At 41.3% G+C, this 19,641-nt stretch overlaps 2 protein-coding genes across 7 annotated transcripts in view; one reads left to right on the top strand and one right to left on the bottom strand.

The window, feature by feature from the left end:
• Positions 1 to 4,920, top strand: part of CUNH17orf78 (chromosome unknown C17orf78 homolog) — a 21,967-nt gene extending 17,047 nt beyond the window's left edge. Inside the window, exons 5-7 of the mRNA XM_037742498.1 lie at positions 1,112 to 1,236; positions 1,997 to 2,128; positions 3,922 to 4,920. Coding sequence (XP_037598426.1) covers positions 1,112 to 1,236; positions 1,997 to 2,128; positions 3,922 to 3,999 — 335 coding nt within the window. The 3' untranslated portion in view covers positions 4,000 to 4,920. The remainder of the gene's footprint in view (positions 1 to 1,111; positions 1,237 to 1,996; positions 2,129 to 3,921) is intronic.
• The window catches only part of ACACA (acetyl-CoA carboxylase alpha), a 324,534-nt gene that overhangs the window by 300,773 nt on the left and 4,120 nt on the right, over positions 1 to 19,641 (bottom strand). The gene's annotated exons all lie outside the window — the stretch shown is intronic.

Below are 19,641 nucleotides of genomic sequence, written 5' to 3' on the forward strand. Positions count from 1 at the left end.
TTCTTTTCTAACTTGCAAACTATGCAAAGGGATTCTCATGCACCACCATGCCTGGCTAATTTTTGTGTTTTTAGTAGAGACGGGTTTCACCATGTTGGCCAGGCTGGTCTAAGACTCCTGACCTCCAGTGATCTGCCCACCTCAGCCTCCCAAAGTGCTGGGATTACAGGCATGAGCCACCGCACACAGCCTGCTTCACTGTTTTTTTTTTTTGCAACAGTCTTCCTTAAATTGGCCAAGACTCAAATTCTATAAGATTCCAATTTGGGTTACATCCTAGTTTCTACCAGAGGAAAAAAAATATGATATTAGTAATAACAAGATGCATATAAGGGCTGGGTGAGGTGGCTCACACCTGTAATCCCAGCACTTTCAGAGGCCAAGGCTGTAGGATCACTGAGGCCAGGAGTTCAAGCTCAGTGGGAAATATAAGGAGACTCTGTCTGTACAAAAATTTTCAAAAATTAGCCGGGCATAGTGGCGTGTGCCTGTGGTACCAGCTATTCAGGAGGCTGAGGTGGGAGGATGTTTTGAGCCTGGGAGATTGAGGCTGCAGTGAGCCAAGGTTGTGCCACTGCATGCCAGCCTGAGTGACAGAGTGAGAAAGAAATGCCTATTAGCCATTTGATGCCAGATTGAGCTTCTGACCCAGAAGCAGTGCCAATTTACATTTCTTCCTCTTATACCCCATAAAAGCCAAGGGAAACACAGGAACGGCGATTTTCTAATCCCATAAAATGTGTCAGAGCAAAATGGTAGGAACCCTGATAAAGCTGACAGTGAAAGACGTTTAGAACTCCTTGTGTACCCAAGATTTTTGTTCCTGAGAACAGTGTAAGAATCAGCCCTATGTGATTATGGAAAATCTCCAATTCCAGGGAAGATGACTCATTGGGAAGAGGCTGCAAAAGAAGTTAGAGCAGAGTCCATGATGCTCAGCTCACCCCTTTCCCCTCCAACCCTGAGTCTGAATTGGAAATTCAGCCTCTGCCTCTGGGTCAGGCTGGGCGTCTATTATTCTTATGAGCCAGAAGAACTTCAAGTCAAAGGTTCAATCTCTTCCCTCTCTCAAATTCTCTTCTCTCCCTCTTCCACTCCCTCTCTCCTTTAGACACAGATGAGAGCCTAGAGAAGAGAAAGAAATGGAGTATTGTGGTCAAAATTCTGATTGCTGTCACCCTGTTGCTCAGTGGAATCGCCATTACAGTATTTATAATTTTTGAAGTCCCATGCCCTGTAAGTTTGCTGATGTATTGAATCCTTGGACTTGATCTATAAAGACTTTCTTTTGTTACAGAGGCAGCTTGGCATAATGAGAAAAGCATAGACTTTGGCATTGGGGTAGATCTGCCACTTACACTCACTAGCTGAGTGGTTTGGGAAAGTTGTTTGACTCTTCCTCTTTTTTTCTTTCTTTTCGAGACAGTCTCACTCTATCACCAGGCTGGAGTGCAGTGGTGTGGTCTCAGCTCACTGCAACCTCCACCTCCCAGCTTAAAGCAATTCTCCGCCTCAACCTCCCAAATAGCTGGGACTACAGGCATGTGCCACCACACCTGGCTAATTTTTGTATTTTTAGTAGAGACAGGGTTTCACTATGTTGGCCAGGCTGGTGTGGAACTCCTGGCCTCGTGATCCGGCTGCCTTGGCCTCCTAAAGTGCTGGGATTACAGGTGTGAGCCACCATGCCCAGCGTTGTTTGACTTTTCTAACCTCAGTGGCCTCATGTGTAAAATAAGTGTCATGATATTTGCCTCTCATAGTAGTGATGAAGATTGAGATCCTGTGTGAAAAGTGCCTGGCACAGAGGTGCTTGCTAAATGCAACTTCCTTTCCTCTGCTGTAATTAGACATTTTCTAGGAAGGATAGGTCCAATAGGACTGAATATTTTATTTAGAAGAGATGACTTCCTTTAAGTTGCCCAACATGGGGTTTGGAAGAAAACCAAATACTACCAGCCACTTAATATTAATACCAGTCATTTTCTCCCTTCAGCGTCAATGCCTACAAGCTAGGGAGCTGTGCCAATGCCAGTGGTTGTGGAGACGGGAAAGGAAGCAAGGCCAGCCACCTGTGACAGCTGAATCCAAGCCTGACTCTCAGCCACAGAAGGAAAGTATTCTCCGTGTGATTTATGTCATTTGCTTAAAGAAAGTGGGGTAGTGGGCGCGGTGGTGCGTGCCTGTAGTCCCAGCTACTTGGGAAGCTGAGGTGGGAGGATCGCTTAAGCCCAGGAGTTCTGGGCTGTAGTGCGCTATGCCGATTCGGTATCCGCACTAACTTCAGCATCAATATGGTGACCTCCCGGGAGCGGGGGACCACCAGGTTGCCTAAGGAGGGGTGAACCGGCCCGGGTCGGAAACGGAGCAAGTCAAAACTCCCAAGCTGATCAGTAGTGGGATCGCGCCTGTGAATAGCCACTGCACTTCAGCCTGGGCAACAGAGCAAGACCCCGTCTCTTAAAAAAATTTTTTTTTTAAATAAAAAGAAAGAAGCCAAGGTAGGTGGATTACTTGAGGTCAGGAGTTAGAGACCAGCCTGGCCAACATGGTGAAACCCTGTCTCTACTAAAATTGCAAAAATTAGCTGAATGTGGTGCATGTGTCTGTAATCCCAACTACTCAGGAGGCTGAGGCAGGAGAATCGCTTGAACCTGGGAGGTGAAGGTTGCAGTGAGCTGAGATCGCACCACTGCACTCCAACCTGGTCAACAGAATGAGAGTCTGTCTCAAAAAAAGGAAAGAAAAGAAAAAGAAAATGGAGTTAATATACAAGTGCTAAATTCATCCCTAAGAGGACTGTGAAAAAATATATTTTTTTAATGTGCTGGGAACAGGGAGCTGCTTCAGTTATAAGCAAATGTGGGTAATTTTTTTTTTATGTCAGAAAATAGGTAGGATTTTATACTATTGTTTTCCTAACATCAGTCCAGCCATAACACAATAAGGTGCTTATTGAATACACATACCTCTGGGCCCCATATAAACTGAATCAGATCATTTAGATTGGAGTCAAGAATCATACTTTTAAGATTTTTAAAGCCAGACCTGGTTCATCATGCCTGCAATCCCAGTGCTTTGGGAGGCAGAGGTAGGAGCCTTGCTAGAGTCCAGGAGTTTGAGACCAGCCTAGGCAACATAGCAAGACACTGTCTCTATAAAATATATATATATATATATATATATATTGCCAGCTAGTGGCAAATGCCTGTAGTCCAGGCTTCTTAGGAGGCTGAGGTGGGAGGATCACTTGGGCTCAGGAGTTGAAGGCTGCAGTTAGCTATGATTGAGCCACTGCACTCAAGCCTGGAGAAGAGAGTGAGACTCTGTATCAAAAAAAAAAAGAAAAAAAAAGAAGAACATTATCATTTCTCCTCAACATTGGAAGAAATAGGCCTAAAGAGAACTACAAATTCAGAATTAGAATTAGGGGGGATAACCACAGAGCCGCAACCATGATTAAACGTCTATGAACACAATAGGCTACTAAATGATAAAGGAATAAAAATAGTAATACAAATAGTACTAAGATAACAATTTTATAAACATTATCTCATTTGAGCCTCACAGAAATCCTGGAAAGTAGCCAGGGCAAGTATCTACATTTTACTCATACTTAAGTTGAAGTTTGAAGAGGTTATGTGACTTCTCATGGTTATACAGCTTGTAGAAAGAGAACTATGATCCAGATCTTTTAATTACTTTGCTAGTGGGTTATAGGTTCCAAGCAATTATAGGTTTTCATACTTACGCGTACCTTGATCCATACTTTCTCAGGGTAATTACCGATTAACGAAGAGGCAACATGAAGTGCACTTGGAATGACATGGGGTTTTGTACTTAGCCAGCCCCTTTCTTGGCACATGAAGAACTATACACTTGCATCCTCTTTTAACTTTCATATTTCCTTTCAATGTCTAGGTTGGACAAGATGCTGCCAACTCATCAAACCCAAAGAAAGCTGCAGGGATCACTGTTATCCACCAGACATACTTCTGAAAAGTTCTGCTGTCTCACACATTGAATGAATGATACTACAGTCTTCTCCCTATTAATATGGGCAGATTCTTACCAATTTTACACTCGTATCTTCAGCAGGGACACTGCAATCAAACAGCACTTCCTGGTTAATGAAGGGAGAGTATGGGCTTAGCAGAGTTACCCTTATGCCCTTGTGTGAGCCACAACCTTCTGTAATTCACTTCATACAGCCATCAAAATGGATATCTTTCCATCCCCTCAAATGAGAACAAAAAGCCTTCCCTCCAAGTACTGTGAATGAACCTTATTGCTCTCTTTGACAGAAGACTCAAACACAGCCTCCAAGGAACAAGACAGCTGTTAGTGTGACACAGCTTCCAACTCCTCTGTTATCTTAGCTGACTTCATGCTCACTGGCTCTCAACTAGCTTACAGTGGGACTCCTGCTCTCCCTGGTTGACGTTTATAAGATTTTATAGTTTCTGCCACTAAGGGTACCTATCAACACACTGCTGAAGGGAACTGACCCTGCACATTCCAAAAGTCTTCCTCATAAGTTGTCCCCAAGGGATTCAGGGACTACAGACCATCAGTAGCCAAGTGAAGTCTTCTGACCATCCAGAATTCCTAAAGTGGCTCTGACATTATATCATACTTTAATAGAGAGCTGCGTAACTTTTGGACAGGGTTCCAGAGCAAAATAACTATGACGATGCTGTTTCTTACAGGAGCATAGTTATGAGTCAATTCTAACCTGCTTCAGTAAGAGTTTGGTGAGAAAGTGGAACCAGCTGATCTTGAATCCATGTTCAGGTGAAAAAGGAAATGTCAGGAGGGTGAGGCCCTGCTTCTTTTCCTGAGTCTCTGAAACCATTTCATTTCATTTTGGTGAAATGTATCTGTTTCGAAGTAATTCTGTTTTCTTAGTTCTCTGGTTAAAAAAAAAAAAATATATATATATATATATATATATATATGTGTATATATATATGTATATATACATATATATATATATATACACACATATATATATATATATATACATATATATATATACCGTATCCTTCTTTCTTTCACTTCAAGTGCTATCCAAGAAGTGATTATCAAAACAATACCAACAGGAGAAAATCTCACCCTAAGGCTCGATTTAGTATTCAAGTTCAGGCCGGGCGCGGTGGCTCACGCCTGTAATCCCAGCACTTTGGGAGGCCGAGACGGGTGGATCACGAGGTCAAGAGATCAAGACCATCCTGGTCAACATGGTGAAACCCTGTCTCTACTAAAACTACAAAAAATTAGCTGGGCATGGTGGTGCGTGCCTGTAATCCCAGCTACTCAGGAGGCTGAGGCAGGAGAATTGCCTGAACCCAGGAGGCAGAGGTTGCGGTGAGCCGAGATCGTGCCATTGCACTCCAGCCTGGGTAACGAGAGCGAAACTCCGTCTCAAAAAAAAAAAAAAAAAAAAAAAAAAAAAAAAAAAACAAAAATCAGCGAGGAAAAGAAAGCAAAAAAACCAAGATACTCAAGAGGCTGAGGCAGAAGAATCACTTGAACCAGGAGGCGGAGGGTGCAGTGAGCCAAGATTGTGCCACTCCACTCCAGTCTGGTGTTAGAGTAAGACTCCATCTCAAAAAAAAAAAAAGAAAAAGAAAAAGAAAAAATTCAAGTTCATCCTGGAAGAGACAGAACAAGTATAAAGCATGGATAATGAGGACATGTTTCAAGAGTCCCTAAAGAACCCCTGGGCCAAGAGTAGTGGCTCATGAATGTAATCCCAGCACTTTGGGAGTCCAAGGTGGGTGGATCATCTGAGGTCAGAAGTTCAAGACCAGCCTGGCCAAGATGATGAAACCTTGTCTCTACTAAAGACACAAAAATTAGCTGGGCATGGTGGAGGGTGCCTGTAATCTCAGCTACTGGGGAGGCTGAAGCAGGAGAATTCCTTGAACCCAGGAAGCGGAGGTTGCAGTGAGCAGAGATCGCACCATTGCACTCCAGCCTGGGCAACAAGAGCAAAACTCCATCTCAAAAAAAAAAGAACCTCTAAATTTCCATTGAAAATATGATAGAGAGGAAAGAGCACTGAGGTTGGCATTTGGATGGATGAGTATATTATTTGCATCCTGCCTCTGATCCACAATGTTGCCTCAAGTTTATTTTGCCATCTTTGACTTAGTTTGACCATAAAATAGGAAGAAAAAAAAAATGCCTGCTCTTTCCCAAGACCACTGGTGAGGATGATTAAAAACATTATATACTTAGAAGCTCTTGGTCCAAAACTAATGCCTACATGCATCCTCACCCTTCCCAGCCTCATTCACCACTGAATGTCCCTTAATCCTGAAACACGAGATCTCCCAGGAGATAAAACCTATGGCAAAGTCTGCACTCATCAACTCTTCTGCAAGAGTGTAATTGGAGGCTGGGCACAGTGGCTCAAGCCTGTAATCCTAGCACTTTGGGACGCTAAGGCAGGCAGATGGCTTGAGGCCAGGAGTTTGAGACCAGCCTGGACAACATGGTGAAACCCTGTCTCTACTAAAAATACAAAAATTAGCCAGGCATGGTGGTGGGCACCTGTTATCCCAGCTACTGCAGAGGGTGAGGCATGAGAATTGCTTAACCTGAGATTGTACCACTGCACTCCAGCCTGGGTGACAAAAAAAAAAAAAAAAGTATAATTTGGGTAACATTTGTAGTGACTTTATAGAAATTAACAGACAGAATCAAAATTATCTTGCTTTGGGGACAATTTGTTTCCCCTGACAAAGCAAGACCCCTCTGAGGATTTTCTGACTCCCTAATCAGTTAAAAACTTCAAGTCCCATATTCCCTTGCAAGTGAAGATCTTTAAAAACAGAGATGAGAGAGATGGCAAAGGAGAAAGAACTCCTATGTGGGCTTTGGGATGTGGACTTAAATCTGCACATCACTTCAGAGTTGGGCACCATTTTTAGTGTCACCATTGCAGACCAAGTTATACACAACTTGATAAAACACTGTTTCTGTGGAAGTGCCAATTATTCATGTAAAATTATTCGCTGATTTTTTTTTTTTTTTTTTTTTGAGATGGAGCTTCACACTGTCGCCCAGGCTGGAGTGCACTGGTGTGATCTCAGTTTACTGCAACCTCTGCCTCCTGAGTTTGAGCAATTCTCCTGCCTCAGCCTCCTGAGTAACTGGGATTACCGGTGTGCACCACTAACGCCTGGCTAATTTTTGTATTTTTAGTGGAGACAGGGTTTCACCATATTGGTCAGGCTGGTCTCGAACTCCTGACCTCAAGTGATCCACCCACCTTGGCATACCAAAGTGTAGGGATTACAGGTGTGAGCCATCGTGCCTAGACTTATTCACTGTTTCTATTGCAAATTCTTTCTTATTAAGCTACTACACTTTGTTTTTATAATTATTAATGTACATCCTCATTATAAAAAATTTTAGAAAATTCTCAAAAGTATAAAGAATAAAAGTAATACCTAATCTCTCTTCCCAGAGATAATCATTAACACTGGTTAATATGCAATCAGTGGCTACTACATCTGTTGGCCAAACATGATGGCTCACACCTATAATCCAAGCTCTTTGGGAGGCTGAGGCAGGTGGATCACTTGAGTCAGGAGTTTGAAACCAGCCTGGTCAACATGGTGAAACCCCATCTCTACTAAAAATACAAAAAAGTAGTCAGGCGTGGTGACAGGTGCCTGTAATCTCAGCTACTCAGGAGGCTGAGGCAGGAGAATTGCTTGAACCCAGGAGGCGGAGGTTGCAGTGAGCTGAGATCACGCTATTGCACTCCAGACTGGGCGACAAAACGAGACTCCATCGCAAAAAGAACAAACAACAAAAAAATAAAAATAAAAAACTCTATTCCTCTTGGCTAATATATTACTACTACATTTCCAGAAGTTGTGTTTATTTCCAAGTTTTAGAGGCATCTAGAAGCTGCTCCATCTTTTTAAAGGGTCAATGTCATCCCAATACTTTTTGATAGGCCTAAAGATTAAGATAGGTAGTTGCTTAGGGCAAAGTAGGCACATTCAAAAAAACTTCAATTGAAGCTTTTTAAGTTATTGCTGAATGACATTAAGTAAACAGCCATATTTGTGTGTGTATTAAGAGCATTGCTCTGTTAGATAGAAATACTTAAAATATACAACAGCTGGGTGTGGTGGCTCACACCTGTAATCCCAGCACTTTGGGAGGCCCAGGTGGGTGGACCACGTGAAGTCAGGAGTTTGAGACCTCCCTGGACAACATGGTGAAACCCCATCTCTACTAAAAATACAAAAATTTGCAGGGCATGGTGCGAGGCACCTGTAATCCCAGCTGAGGCAGGAAAAGCTGAGGCAGGAGAATTGCCTAAACCTGGGAGGTGGAGATTGCAGTGAGCTGAGATGCACTCCAGCCTGGGTGACAGAGTAAGACTCCGTCTCAAAAAATAAAAAAAATAAAAATAAAATATAGAACAACTTTATATCTGTGTTTTACCATTACTTCATTTTTTAGATATACCTGTAATCTCAAAAATCAAAGTGACCTGGGACTTTGGAGCTCTGAAAGGCCTGAACAAGACATTAACAAACTTCCTTTTCTGTGCCCTAGGCTAGTGCAATGGTGGTTTCAGTGGTGGTACTGGCCTTAGCCATTATTTCCTCACATCTCCCACCCCTTCCTATTAATATAAGACTATCCAGCACTGTCCAGCAGATTCTGACCGAGAGCACTTTTCCTATGTCTATGTCTAGAACTAGCCATTTTCCAAGGAAGAGTTGCTACATGTACTTATGACTAAAAGCCAGAAGCAATCCTTTTATTTTTTGTTTGCCCTGGACAGGTTGAGGGTCCTATGATCCCTTCCTCCCTATCCTGCTGACACTCCACTCCCAGTCTCAAAAAGTATTCAATTTTCTGAGTTGACACAATGGCCCTCAGGTTGCCTTGAATTACTAATCTTCTTTTTTTTTTTTTTTTTTTTTTTTTTTGGGAGATTCTTTTTTTTTTTTTTTTTTTTTTTTTGGGACGGAGTTTCACCCTTGTTACCCAGGCTGGAGTGCAATGGTGCGATCTCGGCTCACCGCAACCTCCGCCTCCTGGGTTCAGGCAATTCTCCTGCCTCAGCCTCCTGAGTAGCTGGGATTACAGGCACGCGCCACCATGCCCAGCTAATTTTTTGCATTTTTAGTAGAGACGGGGTTTCACCATGTTGACCAGGATGGTCTCGATCTCTTGACCTTGTGATCCACCCGCCTCAGCCTCCCAAAGTGCTGGGATTACAGGCTTGAGCCACCGCGCCCGGCCTAATCTTCTTATATATACTTACTGGTTCTTCTGCTTGAAGCCCAGTATCTGTGTTAATTTCTATATCTCTGTATTACTTTGTATCAACAAAGCACCATAGTCATAGTAGATACTAAAAATATTTGTTGATAATGTCATACCAACAAATGGATAAGCTAAGGGTAGCATAACTGACTTTCTAGAAGAGAATGAAGAAAGCTTTATTTTTACATTGAAGTTGCTATTAGTTACCAGGGAATGCAGACCAGTAAAGGGTCATACTATGTCACTAACACTTGAATTCATCTCTTTAGACTTATTTTCTCTCATATTTAATTATTTGTTCCTTTTTTCTTCCTCTTCATTATTACAATTTTCTTTCGTCTTTCCTTATTCAATAACCTGACTTGTCAGTGATCAAATTTTAAAAATTTCCCTTAATCTGAATTTCTAGTGAGCCTGGATCCATGTTTATACTGAAATTTCAGATCCAGAAAGTCTTTCCCCTACCCCACCCTCCTTCACTTGGTGCAGTGCAGCAACAGGTGCACCTTGGGCTGTAATTCAGGAACTTTCACTGGACTCTTGTCAATTTGCACCATCCAGAGGCTGAAATTGTTAACTGCATCCTCTGAAAAAAGGCAGTGGGCATGAATAAAAAAATGTAAAATAGATGAGCATATCATAACAAATGTGAATCCTGTTCTCTTGCTCCAAGGGGAAAAAAGTTACTTACAACAGTCAAATGTCATTCTATTCACTAAATTTTAAAATAGGATAGAGAATGATATGTTTACAGGCTTAGTGTCACAGTCTCTGCAGAAAAAGATGATGCCCAGAAGACTCTCTAAGGATTAACTCAGGACATTTTTTGCTCCTGATGTATTGGAAAAGATAAATAAACAGTGTAGGCCATAGGATAAAGTCCTTATTGCCCTCTTGAAGAATCAAATATTCTGCACAAAAGACACTGAATTTGAAGACTGATAAATTATATATACAATTATATCAGATAGCAGTTCATTTCTTCTACAGTGAGTATTCTTGGACATGTTTATGTCTAAGACATGCCAAGGAGTAGAATTAATAGGCTGTAGTTTACATGTATCCTCAACATTGCTAGATTGAATATGGCTCTCTAAAGTGGTTGTACCAAGTTCAGTACCATGCAGTAAAGACAGTACCCCTCTAAAGTGGTTGTACCAAGTTCAGTACCATGCAGTAAAGACAGTACCCATTATTCCATTTTTTCTCTAACTTTGAAATCTAGAATTTAAAAATGTTTGCCAATCTGATGTCTGTGAAGTAATGCTATTGTTGTACATTTCCATATTTAATAGTGTACATTTCCATATTTAATAGTGTGGTTGAGCATCTTTGCAAGTATTTATTTGCCATTAAGTTTTCTCTTGCTTGCTCATAACCTTTCCCTATTTTTCTTTCTTTCTTTTCTTTAATTATTTTTTGTTTTTTGAGACAGAGTTTCACTCTTGTCGCCCAGGCTGGAGTGTAATGGTGCAGTCTCAGCTCACCACAACCTCTGCCTCCTGGATTCAAGTGATTCTCCTACCTCAGTCTCCTGAGTAGCTGGGATTTCAGGCACGTGCCACCACACCCAGCTAATTTTTGTATTTTTACTTTTGTTATTTTATTTATTATTATTGTTATTATTATTATTATTATTGAGATGGAGTTTCACTCTTTGGCACCCAGGCTGAAGTGTAGTGGCACAATCTCAGCTTACTGCAACCTCTGCCTTTTGGGTTCAAGTGATTCTCTTGCCTCAGCCTCCAGGGTAGCTGGGATTACAGATGCCCAACTGCACATCTGTTTAATTTTTGTATTTTTAGTAGAGATGGGGGTTTTACCATGTTAAACAGTCATGTGCCACCACACTGACTGATTTTTGTATCTTTAGTTGAGACAGGGTTTCACCATGTTTGCCAGGCTGGTCTCAAACTCCTGACCTCGTGATTCGCCCACCTCAGCCTCCCAAAGTGCAGGGATTACAGGTGTGGGACACTGTGCCTGGCCTGTGGTATCACTTTTAATTAAACTCCTCTAACTCCCTCCCTGTGTTCTAGAAAGAAAAGAATCTGATTCACATATCCCTGCTTTCAATGAAATCCTTTCACTCAAATGAACTCATTCTTCATGGTGGATTAATTTTAAGCCTTTTATCTCTAGCTATAGATAATAATAATAGCTAATATTTGATGCACATTTACTATGTAAGAATTAAAGTCTTTGCCTTCTGCTAAAGTAATGTTGGGAAAACAAGTAGGTTGAGGGAGCATATCATTGACCTGAATTCAGAGGAGCGTATCCTCTGAATCTGTCTCACCATACACTCTCTTGCCTCAGTTTAATCCGCATACAATTCTCCACATTGTAAACAGTTTTTTCGAGATGAGTTGTGCTCTTGTTGCCCAGGCTGGAGTGCAATGGTGTGATCTTGGCTCACCGAAACCTCCGCCTCCTGGGTTCAAGCGATTCTCCTGCCTCAGCCTCCCGGTAGCTGGGATTACAGGCATGTGCCACCACGCCCAGCTGATTTTGTACTTTTAGTCAAGATAGGGTTTCTTCATGTTGGTCAGGCTGGACTTAAACTCCCGACCTTAGTTGATCTGCCCACCTCAGCCTCCCAAAATGCTGGGATTATAGGCGTGAGCCACCGTGCCCGACCTATAACCAGTTTTTCAAAATACAAATTTGATCTTGTTACTCTTCTGCTAAAAAACTTTCAGTGACTTCCCACTGCTATCAGGATAAAGTCCAAAATCCTCAAGAAGATTGCCAAGGCCCTAGATAATCTGCCTGCCTGCCTCCCTCCAGTCTCCTCTGCCCCACTATTCCTTCTCTAGCTTCAGCAGCAATGGACTAGCTCCTTTCCCGCCAGAACAGTCCTATGCTGTTCTGTCTGCTTGGAACACTGTTTCTAATCTCCTCCCCGCTTCCCCTTCTTCACTACTGTTAGCCTGTTTAACTTTCTACTTTTCTCTCAGATATTGGCTCAACAGTCACCTCCTCAGTCGGCCCTAAACTCCATCAGGTTTCTCTAATACTGTTTTATAGTGTAAATTTCCTTCGTGGTATTCATCTGTTCGTAATTATGTATTTCTGTAGTATTTCATTGATGCCTGTTTCTCTCATAGGGAAACACTGAATCTTACACTGTATTTCTAGGCCCAGGGCTATATCTCACACTTTTGTAGGGACTTAGTAAATATGCACCCTTAATGAAAAAAACAGACAGATGGGGATTGGGTCGGTCCTCTTCCCAGAATCTCTTTGCTTCAAGGTTCCAGATACCAGAAATTTAGAAGCTGTTTTCTAGGTGCCCTTTCTTCTTTTACCATGAGTCACCAGGTTACTATTAAATACTATGCCTGACCTTTATCTCACTTAATCCTTTGAGGTAGTTACAATTACTACCTGCATTCTATAAAAGTGGAAATTGAGGATCAGAAACTTGCCCAAGGGGTCATAGAGCTAGTAAGTGGCATAACTAGGATTCCAACCTAGGTAGGTAACCTCAAAATCTCCATACTCTTAACCACTACTCATCACATAAGCTCTATTTATATCTTTCTTTGATGTTTCTGTTGAGTGGTTGATCTCTTTCTTATCTATTTCTAGGAGTTGCGTGTGTGTGTGTGTGTGAGAGAGAGAGTGTGTAAGATGGGGTCTTACTCTATTGCCTAGGCTGGAGCACAGTGGAATAATCATGGCTCACTGCTCTAGGAGCTCTATAAGATGATCAGCTCTTTTTGACATGAGTAGCAAACATTTTTCCATTTATATTTTAACACAGGATTTTTTTAATTTGCTGCACAGAAATTTTGAGTTTTGTATAGTTGAATTATTAACCTCTGTTTCTATGCCTTCTGAATTTTGAGCCATAGTAGGAAGATTTTTGCTTCCCCATGTCAAAATTATGTAGGAATTCTCTCACTTTATCTTCTAGTACTTTTATAGTTCTTTTTTTTTTTTTGAGACAGAGTTTTGCTCTGTTGCCCAGGCTGGAGTACAGTGGTGCAATCTCAGCTCACGGCAACCTCTGCCGCTCAGTTTCAAGCAATTCTCCTGTCTCAGCCTCCTGAGTAGCTGGGACTACAGGTGCCTGCTACCATGCTCGGCTAATTTTTGTATTTTCAGTAGAGATGGGGTTTCACCATATTGGTCAGGCTGATCTCAAATTCTTAACCTCAGGTGATCCACCCACCTCGGCCTCCCAAAGTGCTGGGATTACAGGCATCAGCCACTGCGCCTAGCCTTTTTATTTTTCTTTAAATATTTAATTCATTTGAAATTAAAATTACATGGCAAGCACCATAACATTTCCCTCTTTTTTTTTTAGGGCCTAAACGGTCTTAATAATGCTGACTACATTCCACCTCCTGCCTTTACTGCTACTTCTTTCTCTTAAATCTACTTCTCCCTTTCTGGACTAATGGGCTCTTATTCTGTGTCTTACCTATTGTCATCCAGGTAAGACACAGAAGAAGGACATCCTTCCTTCTTTTGTCTTTTTCCATTCAATGAGTTCAAGCAATCTTTTTTCCATCAATCTCTTACTTACTCCCTCATATTACTGACCCAAATGTCTCCCTTGGCTTTTTTTCCTTTTTTCAGATGGAGTCTCACTCTGTCACCCTGGCTGGAGTGCAGTGGTGCCATCTCGGGTCACTGCGGCCTCCACCTCCTGGGTTCAAGTGATTCTCCTGCCTTAGTCTCCCGAGTAGCTGGGATTACAGGTGCTCTCCACAATACCTGGCTAATTTTGGTATTTTTAGTACAGATGGAGTTTCACCATGTTGGCAAGGCTGGTCTCAAACTTCTGACCTCAAGTCATCCACCTGCCTCCGCCTCCCAAAGTACTGGGATTACAGGCGTGAGCCACAGCATCCAGACTCCCTTGGCTTTTGAATCCACCCAGTTGAACAGTGCCTGTATATCCTACAGGCACCTCAAACTTGACCTATCCAGAACAAAACCTGCCCTTTTCCCTTCATGTCTGTGCTTTGCCCTCTGCTCTCTTTCTGGGTGAGCAGCATTAGTATCCACCTAGTCAACCAAGCTGGACATGTGAGGATCATCTCTAATCCTATCACCTTCCTCTCTTTTCTCCCCCTAATTAATTACTTCTTAAATAACTTAAATCCGTTTCTTCTTCCTCCTTCCCACTCCAATGATTTTCAGGCCCTCATGATCTCTTACTGTTAGAACTCTAGGCTTTTTATCTTGCCACTTGTCAATCTACACCACTAGTTTGAAAGATAAAGCCCAAATTAGTGATAGCACTAATCCACAATTCAAAATCGCTTCACTGGTTCCCCATAGCCTTATAAATAAAGTACAAACCCCTCTATAGTCCGATCTCTACCTGTGCAAGTTACTCTACCTTAGGAGGGACCTTCCTCTTTCTTGCTTCCTGCATTCCAGTCACAAAGAACAATCCAGCCATGCTATTTCATACTTCTGGGCTTTATATAATTTGTTCTTTCTGCTTGGAATTTCCTCCTCATTCTTCTCCAGGATTTAACTGATCACATTATAGAATTCCACCACTTAATTCTCCCTAAAATAAACTAATCTTTTCTTGGAGCCCTTAGTATCTCTAGCACATCTCTGTCACAGCACATATTACCTTCTATTGTAATGATTGTGTGCATATCTTTCTCCCCAACTGGACAGTGAGTTGCCTCTTGAGGGCACACTATTAGTGTTTGAATCCCTAGTACCTGGCATAGTCCTTGGCCTATCGTAGGACTCGATACTTACTGAATGAAGGAATGAACAACTAAGAGTCCTCTAGAAGTTTCAAGCAAAAGGCCTTGGTGAAAGTTACCAGGCTATTGAAAGGCCTCTCATGCTATTTTACAGGCTTAGAAACCCAAATTTTCCACACAGAGAATACTCCCTTATTTAGGAGCAGTATCACTCTAAGCAAACTCAAAAGTAAAATTGTCAATTAGTTTATTAGTTTATGATAATTAAAAACGTCATATATACAGAAATTATTAACTTACAATGAGAAATATAATTGTCGTATGTACAGAAATACTATCCTTTGCCCCCATGCCAGGCTATAACGCATGTTCTGAATCTGAAGGTAGTTCTATAGGGGAAGTCGATTTATTTATGCATCATTGTGTAACCCATGCACTCATAAAGGGGAAGAAAAATTTCTAAGGGGCAAAAAAACTTAGTCTTTTTATGTACAAACTACATATATATAGTACATAAACATACATATAGTTTACCTGTGATTTTAAAGCTTTGTCGGGGGGAGGTAAATGTCTGAAAAAGCTCTTTAGGGCAGGTAATAATGATCTTAAAAAGTTGAAAAACAGTTTAATCCCTACAATTTTTATTTTTTATTGTTTTTGGTGAGATGGAGTTTTGCTGTGTCACCCAGGTAGGACTGCAATGTCGTGATCTTGGCTCAAAGCAACCTCCACCTCCAGTTCAAAGCCCTTTTCCTGCCTCAGCCTCTTGGACAGCTGGGATTACAGGCGGGCACTACCACACCTGGCTATTTTTTTTTTTTAATTTTTAGTAGAGATGGGGTTTCATCATGTTGGCCAGGCTGGTCCCAAACTCCTGACTTCAGGTGATCCACCCGCCTCAGACTCCCAAAAATGCTGGGATTACAGGCATGAGCCACCGTGCCCAGCCTACAATAATTATTTTTTAAGAAATCAGAATAACGGGAGTTAGTTCTAAAATTTAAATATTAGATGGCATTAGTCTGATAAGTGTCTCTACAATATAGTAGGCTATAATGGGGCAATGATGCCTGAAATGCACTGGCCAAGGCTGTCTTCCTTGAATGGGCACTAAGCTCCAACTCTTCCACTACTGACTAACCTTTCCCTTTTTCAGGTTGATACATTCTCCCTTTGGATATGCTATATATATTGTGTATTTCTCAGAGCCACTCTATCATCTAAAGTAACATTACATATCTCTGCTGTGATCCATTATCTTCTGAGATCGGATAAAGCAGTGGTTAAGGTTTGTGGTAAAAGTCTGAATCTCTACCATGCTGCCTACTTACATTCTCTGAGTATCAGTTTCTGCATCAGTAAAATGGGAATCATAACACCTCCCTTAAAGTGTTTCTTAGGGATTAAATGATAGACTATATACAGAAAGCCTTGAATAGTAGCTATTTTTAGTACCAAGGGAAACCCTGTTGTGTCATTTTGAACAGTGTGTTTGTGAATGCATGACTAAGCAGTAAAGGATTTCAGATAAACTGTTGTCTTTGGCATGATTATAGATTCTAGAAAATTAATAAAATGAGTAGGCAAACACTTTATGTGTTTGGCTGTGTAAAAATAACCAATTACAGTCATGTATGTACCAATTTAACATGTTGGGCCTAATTATCATGCAACACCATAACAATTACATATATTATTAAGTATGCATCAGATTAACCTTGTTGTAAGTTTTGATTACAATAAAAGTACTCACTCTGTACTCTAAGGAACAGTCTTATAGTTAATTGCTAACAATGTATAAGTTTGTTCACTATTTATATTAATTAAATGAGATATAGCTCCTGAGTTTGTTCTCCATTTGAGGCAAGGCTGGATCCTCCACCCTATATTGCAACCACACATTTGTCCTGTGACCTGTGAGATAACATACATTTTCCTTAGTTCTCTATAGTGAGGAAAATCCTGAAGAAACTGCCAGCAAAAAAAAGTTCTGTTTAATTGCCTGTTGTTCTTGAAACCTACAGGTTTCCAGCAGATAGGAGTTTTTGATTTAAACAATAAAACATTCTAATGCTGAGCACTAACCTAGCCTAAAACAACTTCTAAATAAGCCCCAGGATCATTCTGTGGAGCACTTCTAGAATTAAAATTATAATTATATTTATTTGACTCCTACCATGAAAAGGTATATACATACATATATCATCACACTCACACTCTTTTTCTTTTTCTTTTTTTTAAGATGGGGTTTCACCATGTTGGTCAGGCTGGTCTTGAACTCCTGACCTCAGGTGATCTGCCCGCCTTGGCCTCCACAGTGCTTGGATTACAGGCGTGAGCCACCATGCCCGGCCCTCACTCTTTTTCTTTTCTTTCTTTTTCTTTTTTTTTTTTTAGACAGAGCAATCATGCCTGTTCAAGTCATTCTCATGTCTCAGCCTCCTGGGTGGCTGGGATTACAGGCGTGCACTAGCATATCCAGCTAATTTTTGCATTTTTAGTAGAGATGGGTTTTCACCATGTTGGTCAAGCTGGTCTTGAACTCCTGACCTCATGTGACCCACCCACCTTAGCTTCTCAAAGTGCTGGGATTATAGACATGAGCTACTACACCCAGGCTTCATCACATCCTTGTGAAACTCTTATGAATTAGACATGATTATTTTCATTTTACATAGGAGGAGAAAACAGATGCAGGAAGATAACAACTTGCCTAAATTCTTTTTTTTTTTAGACGGAGTTTCGCTCTTGTTGCCCAGGGTGGAGTGCAATGGTATGATCTGGGCTCACAGCAACCTATGCCTCCTGGGTTCAAGCGATTCTCCTGCCTTAGCCTCTCAAGTAGTTGGGATTACAAGCATGCACCACCATGCCCAGCTAATTTTTTTGTATTTTTAATAGAGATGGGGTTTCAGCATGTTGGCCAGGCTGGTCTCGAACTCCTGATCTCAAGTGATCCGCCTCCCCTCAGGCTCCCAAAGTGCTGGGATTACAGGCGTGAACCATTGTGCCAGGCCCTAAATTCTTTTTTTTTTGCGGGATGTTGATGAAATAGGCCTTAAATTCTTTTTTTTTTTTTTTTAGACGGAGTTTCACTCTTGTTACCCAGGCTGGAGTGCAGTGGCGCGATCTCGGCTCACCGCAACCTCCGCCTCCTGGGTTCAGGCAATTCTCCTGCCTCAGCCTCCTGAGTAGCTGGGATTACAGGCACGCACCACCATGCCCAGCTAATTTTTTGTATTTTTGGTAGAGATGGGGTTTCACCATGTTGACCAGGATGGTCTCGATCTCTTGACCTCGTGATCCACCCGCCTCGGCCTCCCAAAGTGCTGGGATTACAGGCTTGAGCCACCGCGCCCGGCCAGGCCTTAAATTCTTAAAGGTGATAAGGAGTGGAGACAGAATTCAAATTTGGGAAAGTTTCACAGTCCATGCTTGCTTTTTCAATTATATTAAACTATGGCAAGTTCCTTGCATATTCCAAACATTGATCGAGTACTTGTTGGTTGCAAAAGAGTATAGACTGCCTGTCACCACATGGTGCAAAATACTTTAGGAGCCTGTTTTGACAGTCAGAAGGTGGAGGCCCTGTACATTAGGCTGAAAAATACGCAGCTAGGCTGCCTAGTAGGTAGGGATTTTAGGGTTTTCTGTTAAACAGAGTCACTTGGCAACAATATATTTCTAGTTCACTTAATTTTTTGGGTTCTGCCCAAAGCCTGGTGACTCATGAGACAGATATTCTGTACACTGTGTAGATGAGAAAGAAGTCAGTAAGGAGGCTGGGTGTGGTGGCTCTTGCCTATAATCCCAGCACTTTGGGAGGCCGAGGCGGGTGGATCACAAGGTCAGGAGTTTGAGACCCACCTGGCCAACACGGTGAAACCCTGTCTCTACTAAAAATACAAAAAATAGCTGGACATGGTGGTGGGCACCTGTAATTCCAGCTACTCGGGAGGCTGAGGCAGAAGAATCGTTTGAACCTGGGAGGCAGAGGTTTTGGTGAGCCAATATGGCACCACTGCACTCTAGCCTGGGCAACAGGGCGAGACTCCGTCTCAAAAAAAAAAAAAAAGCAACAACACAAAAAGACAGTAAGGTGAAGAAGCAGCAGAAGAGATGGGTAACAAAGGCCTGGATGCATGAAAACTCTGTTTAATTGCCATGGCATTATGAAAATCCTGATACCAGCCAATTCCTGAATTTTAAATAATGAGAGCCAGTTTATTAGTTATGTTTAGACATATTTAGTTTTTTGCTTTATTTTTACAAGTAATGTTCTAAGAAATATATTTTATTTAATTTACTTATAGCATATTGACACATTTTTTGACAAATAAAAATTGTGTACATTCATGACGTACAAAATGTGTTGACAGATGTACATATTGTGGAATGGCTAAATCAAGCTAATTAGCATATCCATTACTGCAACATATACCCGCAAATACTGACTTTTTTATGTGGTAAAAACAATTAAAATCTACTCTCTTAGCAATTTTCAAGTGTGTGTATATATATATATACACACATATATATACACACACATATATATATACATACATATATATATACACACACATATATATATATACAGGTGTGTGTGTGTATATATATATATATATATATATATATTTTTTTTTTTTTA

This window comes from Cebus imitator, unplaced genomic scaffold, assembly GCF_001604975.1.
Source record: "Cebus imitator isolate Cc_AM_T3 unplaced genomic scaffold, Cebus_imitator-1.0 Scaffold121, whole genome shotgun sequence".
Classification (NCBI taxonomy): Eukaryota; Metazoa; Chordata; class Mammalia; order Primates; family Cebidae; genus Cebus; species Cebus imitator.